The 17,495-nt window shown below is 48.1% G+C and overlaps 2 protein-coding genes across 12 annotated transcripts in view; both read right to left on the bottom strand.

Annotated features, from left to right (window-relative positions):
* Window positions 1-5,963: 5,963 nt before the first annotated feature.
* Window positions 5,964-12,643, bottom strand: AAR2 (AAR2 splicing factor). Of its 2 annotated transcripts, none has more exons than XM_037402180.1 (3): window positions 11,814-12,640; window positions 10,174-10,403; window positions 5,964-7,156 (listed from the first exon to the last, which is right to left on the bottom strand). In XM_037402180.1, the coding sequence occupies exons 1-3, from the start codon at window positions 12,568-12,570 to the stop codon at window positions 6,989-6,991; spliced, it is 1,155 nt and encodes a 384-aa protein (XP_037258077.1). In that variant the 5' UTR covers window positions 12,571-12,640; the 3' UTR covers window positions 5,964-6,988. The 2 variants fall into 2 exon arrangements, with proteins under 2 accessions (XP_037258077.1, XP_037258078.1); XM_037402181.1 differs by lacking the exon at window positions 5,964-7,156 and adding an exon at window positions 8,110-8,893 and having other exon boundaries at window positions 11,814-12,643.
* A 715-nt stretch (window positions 12,644-13,358) lies between these two features.
* EPB41L1 (erythrocyte membrane protein band 4.1 like 1) overlaps window positions 13,359-17,495 on the bottom strand; it is a 62,828-nt gene continuing 58,691 nt past the window's right edge. For all 10 annotated transcript variants that reach the window (XR_005106487.1, XM_037402174.1, XM_037402175.1 and 7 more), the window contains one exon: window positions 13,359-16,473. Coding sequence is in view for 9 of the 10 variants with exons in the window: in XM_037402174.1 (XP_037258071.1) it covers window positions 16,465-16,473 (9 nt within the window). In the remaining variant the exon portion in view is untranslated. The remainder of the gene's footprint in view (window positions 16,474-17,495) is intronic.

Here is a 17,495-nt window from a genome sequence, read left to right as displayed (position 1 = left end):
GGTACTGTGTGCATCCACACACCTATGGCTCTGTGTACACAGGCTGGTCCAGCAGCTCTGAGAGACCTGGCCTGGTGGCACTGGTAAAGCCAACCAGAAGATGCTTTTACTGAGTGGGGACGTGAGAAGAAAAGGGGTGGGGGCGGTAGACAAAACCTGCCATCTCCTTTCAGTACTGAAGCTTGAGAAGACTGGGGGAGTTAAGTCACATTGGAATTGGACGAAGACCCCTGACACAATAAGAGAAGTTGTGTGGTTTTTTGAAGTAGCAATAAATGTTTTGTCACGGAAGAAGCAAAGGGAGAGAGAGAAAAAATGCAAATCAAAGCTAACATTTTCTTTGGGAGCTTAAAAGAATCTTTGCAGGGAATGGTGGATAATAAGGAAGGTGGAACATCATCTTGCTGATGCAGGAGAGCTCTTGACCTGCCTGCTTCTGCTGAGGAATAAAGTGAATGAGAGCCCCAGAAGGCATGTTAGCTCACACTGGTTATTGGTCTAGTTAAGAAAATAAGTCCATTAAATGAACACGTTTGGGCAGCGTGAACTTCCAGCAACAACAAACATGCACAGCCCTCCCCAGTGAACTCCTGCTAATGAAGTAAACCCTGGGTGACCACACACCACAGCTGGGTGATGTGTTTAACAGGTTCCTGCTGGATTGCACATGGAAGGTCTCTCAGAAGTCTGTAAAGCTCACAGCAATGATCAGCAGACTCTCAAGTGATGCTTTTTAAATCCTGAAGTGGCTGTTTGAAAAACAAAACAAAAATACCACCAGACAAGAGGCTGTGCTTAGCACAAATGGAAGAATTGAGCCCAAGGGGCCACCCAGCACTTCTGCCTGAATCGCCTCCTCTCCCCAGTTGCTGCAAGGTCTGCCAGCTCATCCTTGCTCCATCATCTCCTGCCCAGATGCCAGGAATTCACTTCAGCAAGATTCTGAGTCTCATGGATGCAGTCAGGTGTGCATGGTGCAAACAGGCAGTCCCGCGGCAGGAGCTGGGCTGTACCCCACATCCCCACTCGGGACCCACTCACCATCAGTCTCCCTGGAGATAGCCATCCCCATTGGCAAAGCAGCTGACTGTGGCCTGGCACAGGGTCCCCTTGGTGCACACGTGGGTTTGGTCACCTGCCATTTAACCTGTTTGAGCAGCTCACAGCAGTCTGAAGGGCACAAGAACTTACACAGAGAAGGAATAGCAGCATTGCATGAACACTTACTGATGTAGTACATAAAATCCTCCAGCAAACCTTATTGGAACAACAGTTCACCTTCCTGTTACTGGAAACAGTCAACCTCTGCTTGGAGGGGACAACCATCCCTGAAATGCAGGTTATTGCAGAACTACATGGTGCAGACTGCCTTGTTGCTCCATGGAGTAGGCAATACTGGGTGCTGGAGCAGCCTGTCACTTTCCAGACCAATACATGACTGCAGGGTCTCAGCATGTGTGTGAAGCTCCCAGCTTCCCAGATGGGATGTCCAGCACAGACTCAGGATACATCACCAGTGCTCAGTGATGAGGCAGTGCTCCCAGGGATAACTGTCTGCTATAAACGGTCTCTTGGACTGACTGGAGTAAGACTGTCTCCAGCTAGCTGCATTCACCAGGCGTGAACATTCACTGCTGCTGAGTAGTTAAAACATAAGGATGGATCAGGAAAATAAAGTCGTTCACGTAGTACGCATGCAGAAATTACAATATCCGATGCCAAACCTGTGAAGATGGAGCCACCCAGAGGTCCTTCTCCTCCACTGAAAATCCCTTCTCTGCAAAGGAGCAGCTTTCTCAATCCAAAGAAATTTTAATGGAGAAGTTTGTTTTAAAACACGTGATGAAGCCTGTGCTCCTGCCAGTAACGCTCTCCTCACGGAACCTTTGCAGAAAAGGTAGGGCAAGTGGCCCCTCCCTCCCAGGCCACAAGGTATTTGGGGGGGAAGCTGTAGAAACTCATCATTAACAGGACTGCACTTGTAACATAAACACACTTCTTACCAGTTCAGTAAAGAACTGTCACAGCAAGGGAAGAGTCCCACCGGTAACTTGCGCCACTGCTAACCTTCCAGCTACAGAATTACTTGGGGTACCCAACACAGGCTCCTGAAAAAGAATTCACAGGGACTTCCATTGTTTAAATAAAGATAGCTTCATTAAAAAGAACCAGGCCGCAGCTCCAACTAAGCATCCCATTTGATCCCAGGCAGGACGGGAGTTACCACCTGCCAGCCAGGCCACTGGCACAGCCCTCTCGATGGCTGCATGAGACGAGAACTTCACCCTCTTGTTTCCTTCTCCCTCTTGCTTCGTGCCTGCTCAAAGCCGAGTGCTGGCAAGGGCTGCTTGGCGCGCAGCCACGCCACCAGGAGCACGAGCACAGCCTTTTTGTTTCAAACCTGCGGAGCCCCTCAGGCTGAGGTGCCAAGTGCCACTGCAGCACGAGCCCCTGAGCAAGGGGCAGACCTGGCACCTCAGAGGTTGGGCTGCAGCTGTGCAACCCCCTTCTGCTGCTGCCCCTGACAGCGGCCCCTTCCTCGGGACAACACGAAGCCCTCTGAGCAAGTGAAGCCAGGCCCACCGAGGCAGGCAGGGCAGCAAGTTCGACCAACACACCCAAAGCAGCAGCTCTGACAGTCTGTGTATATGGATTTTTCCTCCTATTGATTAACCCATTTGGAGTTTATTTGTATTAAGGCTGCCTTGCAGCTCATTTACACTCTCTTAATGAGGCCCCTGCAGAATGGATGCCTCCTGTGCATTAATTACAGGCTCCAGCACAGCCCATGCTTTATAGAGCATCCTCCCACCCATGCTCCAGCTCCACTCTGCTGTTTGTACAGCACTTGCCTCCCGGGGAAGTGCTCCTGCACTGCCAGATCTCACACTGCTCTGCCCGGCAGCCCCAGCAGGACAGGAGGGGCACGTTCTCAGACGGGGAGCAGAAATAGCTCTGAAATATCTGCGCGCATTGGGAAGGAATGACCATTCTCCAGCACAGCCCTTTTATAGTAACAGGGCTGCAGAGTAAGCCACTGTCGTAGCTTCGTTCGACAATGAACAGCGCTACCAGGAGAAGATTATTTCCTTTTTCAGAGTAAGGAATCGAGATGTCCCTTTTCATCTTTTTTCATACCCCAGGAGCTCAGTGCCAGCCATTCCATCTGCAGCAGCTGGCATGGTCTATGTCCAGCTATCAAAGCAGGAGTAAACATTGCTCCAAACAAACGTGGTGTAAGTTTAAGAGACCCTGAAAAATCTCTTGCTCCTGTGAGTTGTTAGAGGCCCAAATGCCAAATGGATATCTATTGTTTGTTTTTTCTGGATTAGAAGAATAACAGTAGAATACTAACATTAGAAAAGCCTAATAAGAATTAAAAAAGACTTTAACTGAAACAAGATGCACACAGAATGACTAGGGTTACCGTAAGAAAACATTGAGCAAATAACCAAAAATTCAACTTACCCTTAAGCAGTAAAAGTGAAACCACCAAGGGAGCTGCTGGTTCACATAATAAACCCTGGGCTCACTTCAGATTTAAAACCACAGCACTAACAAGCTGCAGAGTCACTGACAGCTTTCTACAGCTTCCCTCACCTGCTTCCTTTCACCTTTAGTTTGCATTTAGAGTACCAGAGCTGCGGAACAGGACCACCACCTCTGCATGTCTGGGTAACATCCAACACTGTGTGAACTTGGTGATGTTCAAGGTCTGCAAGCCTTGCTGCCACAGGAGTTAAAGCATTGCTGAGACAGCTGCCACACAAAACCACAATCTGAACTGCAAAACTACACTGCGGATGTTCATCAGTGACATGTTGAAATCATCGGCAGCAATCCACCTGAAAAAAGACAGAAGTGGTCTGTCTGCTTTTTTGGCAGCTGGATGGTGGAAATTGCAAAGGAAGCTGCGTGACCTGACAGAGCAAGATGTGCCATTTCTCTTCCCAATAAAAAAAACCAGGTGTGCTACAATAGTGGGACAGGAAGGTGGCTTCCTACAGCCTCAGGCAACATATCCCACATCTTTGAATTTGCAAGGTCGATGAAACAAGCAGCAATGTGGTGCAGGACAACACAGAGGCCCCGCACAGAGCACGTATCACCCAATCTCAAAACTCTGGTTTGGCTAACCTTACTGAACCTATGGGGAAAGCGGGGGTGGGGGGATAAGAAAAAAAAAAAAAAAAAGAATAGCAGCTCTCAGGGTTGAATACACTCCCACTGGGCTTTACATTGCAAATGCCGTGTGCAGTGCATCTTTGGGGGTATCCACTGGTGAGCTCATGCCACTGCTGATTCACAAGTGATTAGCCTCACCTAGGGCTAAGCAGGGCCCATGCTCCAGCAGAATTTGCAGTGAAAGCACATGTTACAGGAGAGGAATGATGCCAATTTGCCTCACTTGCACAATTCTGGCAGCTGGACAACTCTCCACATAAGCAGGAGGCCAATGTACCTCATGCTTCAGTGCCACTTCACAACGCACCAAAAGCCGCTTGTCCTGACCCTAATTCATTGCTGAATCAGTGTTGCAAACACATCACATATTACACTTCATTAGCTGGCAGTAATGCGTATTTACACACACACAATCTTGCTTTTGCTTTCAGATCATTATATTCATCTTAGCTGCAAGAAGGGGTAGTGTTATCATAGTGATAGCTGGCCTAAGGCTACGTAAGGGCAAGAAAATATTCCTTCTGTTACATGTTACCACTTTCCTTTTATAGCCTCCTTCCTGCTGACTTCAACAGGAACAGCAGCACTCTTTTCCCTCCCAAATTTGTAACTCCACCCTTGCAAGCATCCAACATACATTGATTCTTATGCACCAGCTTCCCTTTTCCCTCAAAGGGTGTAATTGAGTCCTATAATAGTTAAATTCTGAACACCTCACCTTGTATTTAGCTGAAAGTTTGCTGCTTCTGTTTCATACCTAACAAAGGGACTGCGTCCCCTAAGGCCTGTTTCTTCCTCATCTATTTTGTGCGTCTAATAATAGATATTACCTCTCCCTATTACAACCTTGCAAAATGAAAAAAAGCACAATGGAAGTACAATTACATTCTTTTTTCTCAGTTGCTATAAACGTCAGTCATTATGGGAACCTGACTACTACATACTTTGGAACTGAATTTTCCATTATTGTTTTTGAGATTTAACAAAGACGCACTCAAATGAACCTACCCATCAAACAACTGGGAGCATTGCCAGGACAGCCTGGAAAGCACTGACACTGCCTGGCCAGCCTGGTCTGCAGCCTCTGCAGACCCAGAGCACTGTTCCTCTCCCTTCCAGACAGGCAGGTCCCCAGGCTCTCTGCTACCTTCGCTGCTTACATCAGTGATCAGTGTTCTGCTCCAAAACAACAAAACCTGTCATCAGGTTGGTGCAAAGAGCCAACACACCAAAAAGGTATCTTTCATCAAAGTTGGGACCATTCATTACAAATGATTTGTCCAACAGGCAACTGGAAAGACAGCACTGCCTGTGAATACAAAGGGCAAGACAACAAGAGGAGAGCACAAACCACTGTACAAAAGACCTCTAGGGTCTTCAGGACAAGAAAGCATGGTAAGAAAGACTTAAGAACAAAACACTTGCCTAAGGGCCTGTGCTCAATACGGAGTCTGTTTAAACTGGACAAACCAAGCCACTGGAGTAATGGAGCGCAGAGCCCTTGAGGAAAGGGAGGAAACAGCACTGAGCAGCAGACAGGGCTTCTGACAGCCGATTCCCGTGGCAAGTTCCAGATTATCTGGAAACACCACATCACATACCTTCTTCCCAGAACACACTGAGCTTCCTGCCATGCCATGTACCATTTCACTTGGATGTCACAGATACCACTGTGGTGTTACTTCTGAGGACACTGAACATTCCAATAAGAAAGAGAGGGCAGTGTCACTGTACTGTAAACTTTGGCTAAATAACTAAAAACCACATTCATACAAAAGTTTTCTGTAGACAAGGTTCTCGAGATTTATTTTGAACTATAAAAGACTAAAAACCAGCATTATCTTGTTAGACATGCATACAAATTCCTGAAGGACTCTAACAGCCAAGAGAGTAACAAGCAAGTGGTAGGACTAAGTCCCTGTGCAGCTCTGAACAAGCACTACAAGTTTTCTTAGAGCTTACTCATGGGAAATGGGGAGGAAGAAGAGACTGCCACCAGTGAAAATACTATTTCCAATTATAACAAAACAGAGGATCCAGTTCATGTGGAAGTCTGACCTTTAATCTTACGCTGGCTCTCTTCTTTAAGACCTGGGTGACTGCTGCCCAATAATTCTATTTCTTGTTAGCAAACGGTTAACTTTCTTTTACGTCAGGCTAAACAGAGTGTCAGCAGTAAATACAAAAGGCTTTAACAGAATGGGAGGAATAAGATACCTCAGGATTAGGGGCATGAAATGGGAGGAGTTTTGCTGTGGCTTTGAGTCCTCCTCCACAACAGATTATTGCAATAAATTACAGTGACCAGCAGAAGCATCCAACACAGTTTTGAAACAGCTGTGCTTACACCCCTGTAATGCAGGAGGTCACAGCCTGGGTTTGGGCTGTCAAAAGCTGCAGTGACCAGTCATGTGGGCTTACACTCCTCGCTCAGGAAGCATCAAATCAGAGCAGCAAAGGCTTCAAGTGTAAACCACAGATGCTCTCCAAACAGGGGTCACCTCCAGCCCAGGAGGACAGAAGGGACCAGGGATCTAGAGGTGAGCAGAGTACAGAACGAGGAGATGCTGCAGAAGAGCTAGGGGAAAAAAACCCAGGTGTCCAAAGCAGCCATATGACAAACTCCTCCAATAATTCTGGTCTTCTCACAAAGTTAGGAATCTTCCTGGGTTTTCCACATCTGCTTCTACAGCAGAAAGCAGAGACAACTTCAGAAACAGACTTTAGGAATCTGGCATGGTTGGAAAAGATATGGAGAAAGAGTGACTTTAAAAAGCTGTTTGTTTCCAAGCAAGCATTGTGCTTAGTCCACCTGCACACCCTCAGGAAGTTCTACCACTATGGGAGCACAATCATCAGGCTCGGCCTCAAAGTCCCATTTAAATTTCTTTGTTAGGTGAGCCTTGAATTTTTCAGCCTTCTTCCTTAGGGTCCCATCAACAGCAGCACTGCACGTGAAGGAAAAAAACACCTAAAAGAAAAGAGCAGAGGTCAGTAAAAACTCAGCCATGGCACAAGCTGTGCGTCTCTTTCCTACAGAGGTGTCATCAACCAGGAAACGTTTCAGGTTAGGCCGCTGGTAAGGGATCTACCACCCTGGAAACCCTCCAGCTTTGGGGCTATGTAAACAAAGCCTACACACTTCTCCTCTCACCCCACAGCCAAGACAGACATCCTGCCTTCACTCCACTGAGTCGGCGTTAGAAATATTTGCACTAAGGTAATAACTTTGTTAATATGTACTATGGAATTCCGAAATACGTGAAGTGTAAACAGAGAAAAATGTCTAAGCAGAAGGAAAAAAAAAACCCCAACAAAAAAAGGACTGTCAGTTTTCATTTGCCACAAAGCCGATTTTACAGCATGTGTCCAAAAGGCCAACAGGTAATTATATCCATCTTTTTCATGGTTGCATGGACCAGGAGATCCCTCAAAGTATTTTGGTAATATGGTAACACCAACACCTTAGGATACAGAGGAAACTTACTAAAATGACCTTGAAGGTAAGAGACAAATGGGAGCTCTCTGGAAAAGATCCAGTTACCCCCAGCACAGCCATTCCCTTGAACACAGGGCACTGAAATCTGGACTAACCTTTAAGGGTGGCTCCCCTCCATCACCTAAACACACAGAGATCCATTAACTTTTCACAAAATGTACAGCTTCTGTTAGCACTTTGGAGTTAAAGCACCTGTATATCAACAAACAAGGCTCAGCCACAGAGTCCATCTCTCATCAGCCTGCTTCTGCTCCTCTTCAGAACTTGTGATCCAGAATTCATTTCCACAGGAAGAAACTTGTATTTCAAAGGCCAAAAAAAATGACTGCACAATGGAAGTGAAGGGAAAGCACTCCAGGGGAAAAAGCAGGCGCTAACTTGGGAGAGACTTACTGACAGCTGGATAAAACACTGACAATGAGAAGCAAAGTTCATTGCTTTATAATCATTTGCCTTTTCCTTGTTCATTCTACCATGAAACTGTCTCTTTATAACAGAATTCTAACACAGCAAGGCTGCTATTAAAAAAAAGATTATACTTCCCACTTCTCCTCAATGAATTTCACATTAAATTAGTAATTTAATCAATTTTTTTTTCTTTAAGCATTGTTAGGGCTGCATATTCGATGGAGGTTATGCGTGCCTTGGATCAAACTCCAAAAATAAAGTTGCTGCATTCAAAGCTGAGCAAAAGCTAACAGAGATAATACACTCCCCCCACACACACCGTTTTGTACCTGCCCACACCCAGTCAAGACAATGTTAAGTCTGATGGCTGTGTACCTAAACTGACTGGGTAAGGTAAGTCCCAGAGGTTCCCTGGCACTATTTCAGCACATCAGGGAAATCCCACAGGAACAGAGAAAAGAGCTTTTAGCAAGGAGAGGCTCAGTTCAACCGTAAGACAAATTTCTTCTTTGTTACTAGGAATGTGGTGACTCTTGCTAGGGCTTAACAGTTATCGCTGAAGACAGCACAGCCACCTAAAGGCATTGGCTTCTTAAGTCAAAAACACAGACTGATGAATTCCAAGGGCATACAAGACTCAGGTATCCAAAAAGGAAAGATAACCATCAAGGCGGGGTGCTGCCAAAATTCCCATCAGATGGAAAGAAGGGCCATTTGACACATTCATTGTACTGCTGTAAATTGGCACTTGCAAAGTGTTGCTCTGCAAGCGTGCTGCAAATAGAGGTAGGCTCTCCAGTCCTGTAATGACGAAAAAAACCCAGCAACTAAAATGAAGATTTAAAAAAATTGAGACTTTTATGAATCCAAATTCCAGAAAAGAGAAGAAAGTGATTTTGTTAAAATTTGTTAAAAGCAATGCTTCCCATAAAATTTTACCCAGCAAACTAAAAACAAACACCTCCACCCTCCCCAAATCTACAGCAAGAACTTGGGAGTTACAAGCAGAGAAATGTAACCACTCCCTGAGAATGGAGAAGATACTACCAATTTGCATCAAGCACCTGCAACATAACTTAATACTGGTTTTGCTGGGATTAAGTTTCCACTGCTGAGCATCACCAGTGTATCTGGTTTGGGCCTTTTTTTTTTTTTTTTTAAACCAAGTTTTGCTTAGTCTGTTTGCTGAAATGTTAGCATGGTTACAATCAGTGGGAGTAACTGGTTTCACTAGTGCTGAACTACAGATTTGCCTATGCCTGTCTCAGTAGGAGCAGTGTTTTCTGCAGTATGGATTAACCATAAATTCCCTCTGCGTAACAACTTGATTATAGGAAGTCTTCAGCTTTGCTTAAGGCTAACAGGAATGGAAAAGCTTCTTAAATACTACCAATGCCCTAAGCTCAATAAGGTTTCACTGCAACTTCCCTGCACACTAAGCGTACTATTCAAGCTGACCAAAAATCAGCATCATCAGTCTCTTATGCCAAAGTTTTGGGGTTTTTATTTACAGGATGAATGGTGATTGGGAGAAAATAAACAAATATTATCTTGCACTTTCTCAGCCTCTTTTACAGCTGTACAGCTTTATGTAGTCAAAGGCCTCAAAAAATTTTAGAAAAAGTATGCCAGTACAGTTCAGTCACATTAGATGTACTATTCCAGAACTCTAGGACTCATGCCAGTGTAGCAGGCTACTTTCAGCACTACTTGCAAGGAAAACATAACAAAAAAGACATAGTCCTCATTCTCTGTTGCAGCCATCTTCAATAGCCTTTCTTCTTGTTGCCTCACTTTTCTGGCCTCTTTGCATGCAGACTAACTCAATTTTATACTGCATTAGACTCTTCTAGGCATAGCTGGAACAGGTCACACTCTGAGATAACAAGCAAATGGCATTTCTTTGTAACTAACACAGGGAAAAAGTAAAAGAAAAAAACAAGCTTAGATACGTGCTTAGTCTCGCTATCTCCCATGCAGCTCAACAGTAACTTAATTCCTTTTGCAGCTTCTCCTAAAATATTGCTCAAATACGGCCTCTCCTCCCACTCCCATTTTTCAAGAGATAGTTGCAAACATACCTGTAAGGTGCTGGTTAAAAAGTTGTCCTGGGAGACAATATCCACAAAAAAGTCAGCTGGGATTTCATTGAGCTGGTGATACAGCACAGAAATTAGGTTGATGTAAAGGTCTTGATACTTCCCTATGGCATCTTCAGATCGGCACAGGATGTTTAACAGCCTTTTCCAGTGCTCAAATGCATCATATACATTCCCAATCAGGAAACAGATGAAAGCAAACTGCAACTCAGCTGTGCATATTCAGCAAAGGAAAACAAAACAAAACACACATAAGACTGAAAACATATCCAAGGTATGTGTCCTCTCAAAAATGCTGCAAATGACTGCATAGAATTCCAGGTTTGCCTTTTGCACACGCATTCTGCCCTTCCAGTGATTCTGCTAACAGCAAGCAATACTCTGAACACTATTTCCTAATGCTCTGCTCTCCAGCTGGATAAAATGCAAAGGATCATCAGGTAGGTCCACCTGTAACTGTAATTAGTCTGCCTGTAAAATCACTCCCCAAAGATGATAAACAGCCACCTGAGGCCTTCCACCGTCATCCATGTTCTCAAAATGATACCCAAATAAGAAATCAGACATTGCTGTTATTCTGCAAGCATTCAGTCCACCTGTGCCTGGATTTCCAGAGCCACACAGGAGTGCAAATGCTACCGCCCTTGAACGCAAGGGCTGTGGGAACACTGGGAGAGGTGAGCAGTACATTAATAGATGTTTTTATCTTGTTGAATTAAGAGCCAGGGTTCACCTCACTGGACGCTTAGCATCAGGTACTTTGCCAGAATGATGGCATCGTCATTTCCTATGATAATTCATTCCTTGTATATCCTAGAACTGTCTTTGTTAATTTCAATAAAGAATAAATTTTACAACATTAATGCAGGGAAAATGGAAGAAAGGAAAACCAAAGGCAATACAATTTCAAACCTCAGCAGCCTCAAGGCTCTAGCTCAGCTGGGTTCCCAAGTCCTCCCTCCAACCTGCCACAAACACAACCACACTCCAGGACCTCCATAGATTTCATATTTATCCATACCACAAGTTGTCAGAAAAGGCTAGTGGGTAACTCAGACCTGCGACTGGGAGCCACAGCCCTTGGGCTGGCAAAGCCCAAATTCTGCCACAGAGTCACCAGCAGCACATAGCTGAGCTCCAGCCAGGGAAAGGACCAGCTACTGCCGTGGGAGCTGCCTGCTGGGAGGCCCAATACCACCTCACTACCCGAAAGGGAACGAGAATCTGAAAATCGTGATGTTCAGCCCACTCAATGCTCCCAGGGCTCCATAAGCGAGAACTCTGGATGACAGAGCTTAACAGGCTGGTGCCAGATGACAGGCCCCCTCTACACAACCTGCGGCCACTTGTAATTGCTACTTTTGACTGAATTTGAGGCGACCTGGGCTGCAAGAGCAGCACCCTGGAGCGAGAGAGGCAGATGTGACAGGCTGGTGTTCGGTGTCCGGAGCCAAAGGGCCCTGCAGCTGCTAAAACCCCACAGACATCCGAGCGGCAGCCCAGAGAGCTGCCGAGGGCGCAGGGCACACGGAGCAGGGGCGGGTTTCGTCCCGGGGCTCTCCCTTCGCAGAGAAATGACTTCATTCTCCACGGGGGCGGTGCGGGGCGACGGCGGTACTCACCGAGCAGCTCCAGAGCCTGGCCGGCGTACCGCTGGCGGATCACCCTCTCTAGGGCGTAGCTGAGGTCCATGCTGTGCCTGGTTATCTCCTCCGGAGTAGCTCCGTCGGGGTACGTCTGCTTCGGCAGCTCCGTGAACCTGATCTCGGTGCCGGCCCTGGGCTCCATGCGGGGCAGCCGCGCCAGCCCCTCGGCGTAGCTGCGGCACTCGGCGTCAAAGCGGGGCCGGCGCTGCTCCGCCCGCTCGCTGGCGTGCCGCCCCGCCGCCACCGGCAGCACCTCCGAGAAGGCGCAGATCCGCCCGCTCTCCGGTTGCAGCCGCTCCACCGCCGCCTCGCTGATGTAGCTGGTGAGGGAGACCCACTTCCTCAGGGTCTCGTACGGGTAGGGCCCGAGGAACCGGTCCATCTCCTGCAGGTTCTCCGCCAAGGCCTCGGCCTCGCCCGCGGCCGGCGCCGCCAGCCCCACTGCCTCGCTGCAGGTGTCCCAGCGCAGCACCCGCCGCTCCCGCCGCTGCAGGCTGAGGAAGCAGCCGGTACGCGGGCCCGTCTCCCGGCTGCCGCCCGCCCGCCCCGCGCTGCAGTGCAGGAAGTGGATGCCCGGCGGGATCATCTTGACGCCGCGGAACCGGGGCCCCACGGTCCAGGCGCTGTAGTCGATGCCGAACTCGGCTCCCTCGGGCAAGCCCAACACCACGACCGCGGCGCCCTCGAAGAAGAGCTGCCGGGCCAGCTCGGGCTCCAGCCGCGGGCCCGCCATGGGCAGCGCAGGCCGCTCCCACCGGCCCGGAACCGCCGCGCCGCCGCCGCCGAGCCCGCACGGTCCGCTCTGGAAAGCGCCCGGGCGCACGGCCGCTCCGGGCACATTCGTTCCGGTGGCACAGCCCTTCCGGGCCGTTCCGAGCGGTGCCGGGCCCCGCACTGCAGGAGGTCCCGCCCGCGGCCCGCAGTTCCCGCTCAGCCCCGGATCCCGAGGCCCAGCCCCGGCTGTCCTTCCCCTGGGCCCCCCGCGGCCGGCGGCTGCTCCCCTTAGCCTCAGTGTCCCCCCGAGGCGGCCGCGCTGCCCCCGGCACCCCGCTGGCAGCCACTCCCCGAGGCCCTATCCTCCCAGCCGGGGATGAGAGCCCTGCCATGGGACAGGGGGACCAAAAGCCCTGCCATGGGACAAAGGGACCGAGAGCCCCGCAGCAGGACGGACGCATGGAGACCCTCTCAGCAGGAAAGACACAGCAGGCCCTGCAGCAGGACAGATGCTCTCACAGCACCGCGTCCTCCCTTCTGGAACAGCCAGGTTCAGGGACAGCTGCCACCTCCTCTGTGTTTTGAGCATCCTGACAACCACCTCCAACTACCACACACTTGCATATGAGGGTCGCAGCCACCACATGAAGCCACTGCCAGCTCCACCAGCTGCAATACTTAGCCTGGCAGCATCTTCACTTTAGGCAGAGCAGAGTCCAGTATATCCGTGTGCAGAGACCCTGGCTGCAAGATTCCCCCTTCACTTGTCTGTCCCCTTGGTAGGAAAGAGTCCACTGAAGCCCCAAGCTGATTTAGCATCAAACACATTTATTTCACTTTCATTGAATACAAGAACAGTGAGCACACACGCATACACCACCAAGCACTTAAAAGGAGTATGACTGAAGGGGGGAGAGGGAGAACAAAGGAAGAGAAAAGGAAAGTTAGTGAAGGAACAACAGAGGCATTGCAGTTGGTTGGTAAGGTGCTTCTCAAATAAAAATAAATATTATTGTTACTGTTATTATTACTCAGGCAATCGCAGGCCAGGTTTGGAATGAATTTGTGGGATCAGGTAAAAACAGGCACTCGGGTCTCCCACCCCTTTCAACAGAAAGGCCCCTGGAAGAAAACAAGCAGTGATCAGCTGTCTGAAACGGAGGCAAGGTGATGAGCAGGCTGGGGGAGCTGAGCCCACAGGGGCCTCAGTTGTTGCTGAGCAGCAGAAACCCACACCTCCCCAGGCAAACAAGCAGTGAGCTTTTTTCTTTCCTTTTTTTTCTTTTTTTTTTTCTTTTTTTTTTTTTTTTTAAGTTTTTTAAACACCACCACCCATCAAACACACTGCGGAAGCCAGGGACTGGATCTGCTCACTCCAAACGGAACTCATTTCAGTCCAAGCGCACATCAAGTCTAACTCTGTAAGGCCACTGATTTTAACAGTAACCATCAAATTTATAACTGTACACAATGTCAAAAGCAAGTATCTAGTTTCATAGTAGCTTCTGGTAGGTTGTAAAGGCATCAAAGCCAGGTGGGCTCCTCCAAGTATGAAACACACTATGTGCTGATGAACACCAGCACCATGTGCAGACCACAACTCCTCCACCACCACCTCTCTCTGAAAGTGCCACTGCTGATTACAGCTGGTTTGGGTGAATTGAAAAAAGGAAAGAGAGAAAATTAGCCTCTTTGCAACTGCCTTAACTCTTTTTTGGTTGGGGGCCTAGTCTTTAAAAGTAGCTGAAGGCGCTTGGATGTAAGCTGGGGAGATGCTCACGACCTGGCAGCACTGGCGCCAGCCAGCAGCTCTGTCTGCTTCCCGAGCAGCCTGTGCTCATGCCTTTTATGCTTGCAGAAGAAACCTCTCTGCCAGAAGAACAGACTTTACGGAGCCGTACTAGCAAGCAACTGGTGCACCCTGGCTGCCAGGGAGCAGGCTTTCTCCTGGGACATCAAAGGCAGTGAGCGGGGTCTGCCCACAACATCCTCACGGTACAGGCTCTCCTGCTCGCTGTCATCCTCCGAGCCGTTACAGGACCTGACAAAACACACCTATTTCTGGGCACAGTCTGTGTGAGGGGTGGGAGACTAAAGGCAAAATGGTGCAGAATTGTGGGCCCTTCTGTTTCCACAGGAGCCAGAGATGATTCCAAGAAGGAAACCCATTTATTTCCTTTCCTTTCTGATTTTGGTTCCAGGTCTACCCTAACTGCCTGGTTCACAGTGTACGAGGCCCTGGGCTTGGCCCAAGATCCCCTTCCAAAGGCAGCTGTAGAGGAAGCCTGTGGCTAAATGCTGAGCTGGGATGAGCCGGGGGAAAGCAGCTCCACTGACACCTCCTCAACATGCACCTTCTTATGCAGAGGGCCTGGGCTCTCTGGTCCAGCCTGGCATGCTGGGGATGCTCTGCAGTGATGGAGACAGCACAGTCTCTCCACTGCCCACCCCTAGGCAGGCTGGTGGAAGGACTGCCATCGCTGTCACCAGCCCACAGTGCCTCAGGCAGCCCTTACCATCACAACCCAGGCAGTGGGGCAGGCAGGGCTGAAACAACCCCTCTGCCTTCAACCCTGCTACAAAGCTCAAGTAACTTCATTACTGGGATCCAGAAACAAAGCAAACCCACTCCAACCACCAGCACAGTTCAGTGGGCTGGAAAGGAGCAATGGGTGCAACCTTGCAGCTGCCACCTTGCTCCCAGCTGACTCACATGGCTCTGGCTAGGGACTGGGGAGATGATTCTGCCTGCAGCTGCCAGAGCTGCAGCCTCAACCTCCTTCCCTGCCCCTCCAAGTCCACCACTGACCTTCCAAATCCAACCACCATACACTGCAGATCAGCTGGTGGGACATCTCCCATCTCTTGCCCTCTCCCCTTTCCCTCGCAAACAGCAGTGGCTGAAACCTTCCCCATTCTCTTCTTGCGGGAGTGAGAGTCCCATGTGTGATCTAAGAGTCTCAAAATACACCAACCATAGTCAATCAAAGAGTTAATAATTTAAAAATGTTGTCAAATTTACCAGTACTGTTGAATTATTTCAGTATTGTTCCCTCCCTCCCCCCTTGTTATATATATATAATAATATACATAACTTAAATGCACATCCATATGAAACCCCTACAGGCTGCTTTTTTATAAATGAGAAACCATATACGTATCATTTGTTTTGTTTGAAATGAAATCCATTCTTAAATAACCTTCAGAGAACAAGAGGCTGGACAAGTGCACAGAGAAGAAGATAAGAAAGGGAAGGGGAGAGTTAACAGAACCCCAAAAGATGCAAAAGAACCAGCATGGAATGAGGAGAAGGGCAAAACGACACTTGTGAATCGGAAAATAACTCTAAGGTAATAAATCCAATGTTTTTCTCTCTTCTTTCAGAGTGGGGAATGGTTTTGCTTCTGCTTGTGGGTTTTTATTTCAGTTTGCTTATTTCTTGCTTTGTTGCAAAGCAGTTTTCCTTTCCATTCAGTGTGCAACAAATGATCTCATGATTGTGTATCCTTTAATGTAACATGCAAGATGGTGGCTTATTGTATTATTAACAATATTACTGTTATTATTAGGATTTTTTAAATCTTATTTTATCACCAATCCAGTAAATTCTTCAATTTATCTGCAAAGGGTTGGCTTTGTTTGTTGGTGTTGTTGTTTGCTATTCATTTCCAGCATATAGCAGCAGTGCAAGGATGCATTTTGTTTCCTGTTTTTATATATATATATATATATGTATGTATGTATGTATATATATATATAATATATTTGCTATTCCTTTTTTAAAAATTTTTGTCTCTCGCCATGAACATTGCAGCCAGGATGTCTATGTCTTGCTGACAAATCCAGCATGAAGGCTCCTTCTCCGCTGTTCTACGGGTTTGAATACAGATGCCGACTTCTGTGAACTTGTTGGTCAGGATTCCTGTACAAGGCAGATGGAAATGACCAGTCACGGGGTGCTGATTTCTTTGGCTATAAAAGGGTTCCTCTTCATAGGAGGGCACCGGACAGTAAATCTGCAAACACTTGGGGCCACAGTTTGCACTTAATTATCAGTACCTCTGGTAATTAGCGGGCACTCTTAATTCACTGGGCTGGTGTTGGAGCGTGGGGGAGATAACAGCGAGTCACCACTCCCTTACTGTAAGCCATTCAGTTAAAACTGGGTGGCTCCCTAAGTGATGCAGAAGTGTCTGGGCTTGCTTGTTTGTACTGTTCGATAGGAGGTAAGATTAGGCAGATGCAAGAGCCTCTTCTGACCTTTCAAGGAGCTGGTCACTTTTCCAGGCTTAAAAGCTGCCAGTCAAAATCTTCATATGATAAAGAAACATGAAATCCCATTTCCAAAGAGGCCTCTCGAAACACACCTGCAGCCTGGCTGGTGACAGAGCTCCTCAAACATTTTTCAGCAGTGAAGCTGCCTTTCAGAAGTTCCCCCTCTCCTTTCCACTATGCTCCTCTGTCCCTCAGCTGCTCTGACACAGAGGTCTGTCAGGCTGTGCCACCACCGAGGAGCTGCAGCAACGCAGCTGATGGGTGACCATCAGAGTCAGAGCAGGGGGCTAAAAGTGGAGTAGGACTCCTCAAGCCAGCTTTGCCTTTAGGAAAAATGTCTGGGGCTGGGACTGCTTTGGGGCATCTGCAGGGAGGTGCAAACCTTGTGTGCTGCTGCCTCCACCTGCATGTGTATAAAAAGACAGCCTGGGGACCTGAATGGGACTAAAGAACACCACCACCACTCTTTTTTTTTTTTTTTTTTCCCCACAAACGCTTGTCTGATACTTTGGACCGGCTTTGCAGAACCTGTAGCCAAGTTTCTTGGCCTGTCCACAAAACTGGTATGATCTCTTTCCCTCCCCACCCCAGGGGGACAAGCAGGTCCTTTCTTCTTTACATGCAAATGACTCTGACCCCTCTGCTGAGCAGGACAGCAAGGTGACATCT

This window comes from Falco rusticolus, chromosome 10, assembly GCF_015220075.1.
Source record: "Falco rusticolus isolate bFalRus1 chromosome 10, bFalRus1.pri, whole genome shotgun sequence".
NCBI lineage: Eukaryota > Metazoa > Chordata > Aves > Falconiformes > Falconidae > Falco > Falco rusticolus.
The sequence above is the reverse complement of the archived record's forward strand: the minus strand, read 5'-3'. Positions and strand labels throughout refer to the sequence as shown.

Coding starts and splice junctions, on each gene's coding strand:
- AAR2 (XM_037402180.1), bottom strand. CDS start 12,570: ATGGCGGGCCCGCGGCTGGAGCCCGAGCTGGCCCGGCAGCTCTTCTTC. Junction 10,404..11,813: donor CCAGGCTCTGGAGCTGCTCG/GTGAGTACCGCC, acceptor GAATATGCACAG/CTGAGTTGCAGTTTGCTTTC. Junction 7,157..10,173: donor TTTTAACCAGCACCTTACAG/GTATGTTTGCAA, acceptor CTTTTCTTTTAG/GTGTTTTTTTCCTTCACGTG.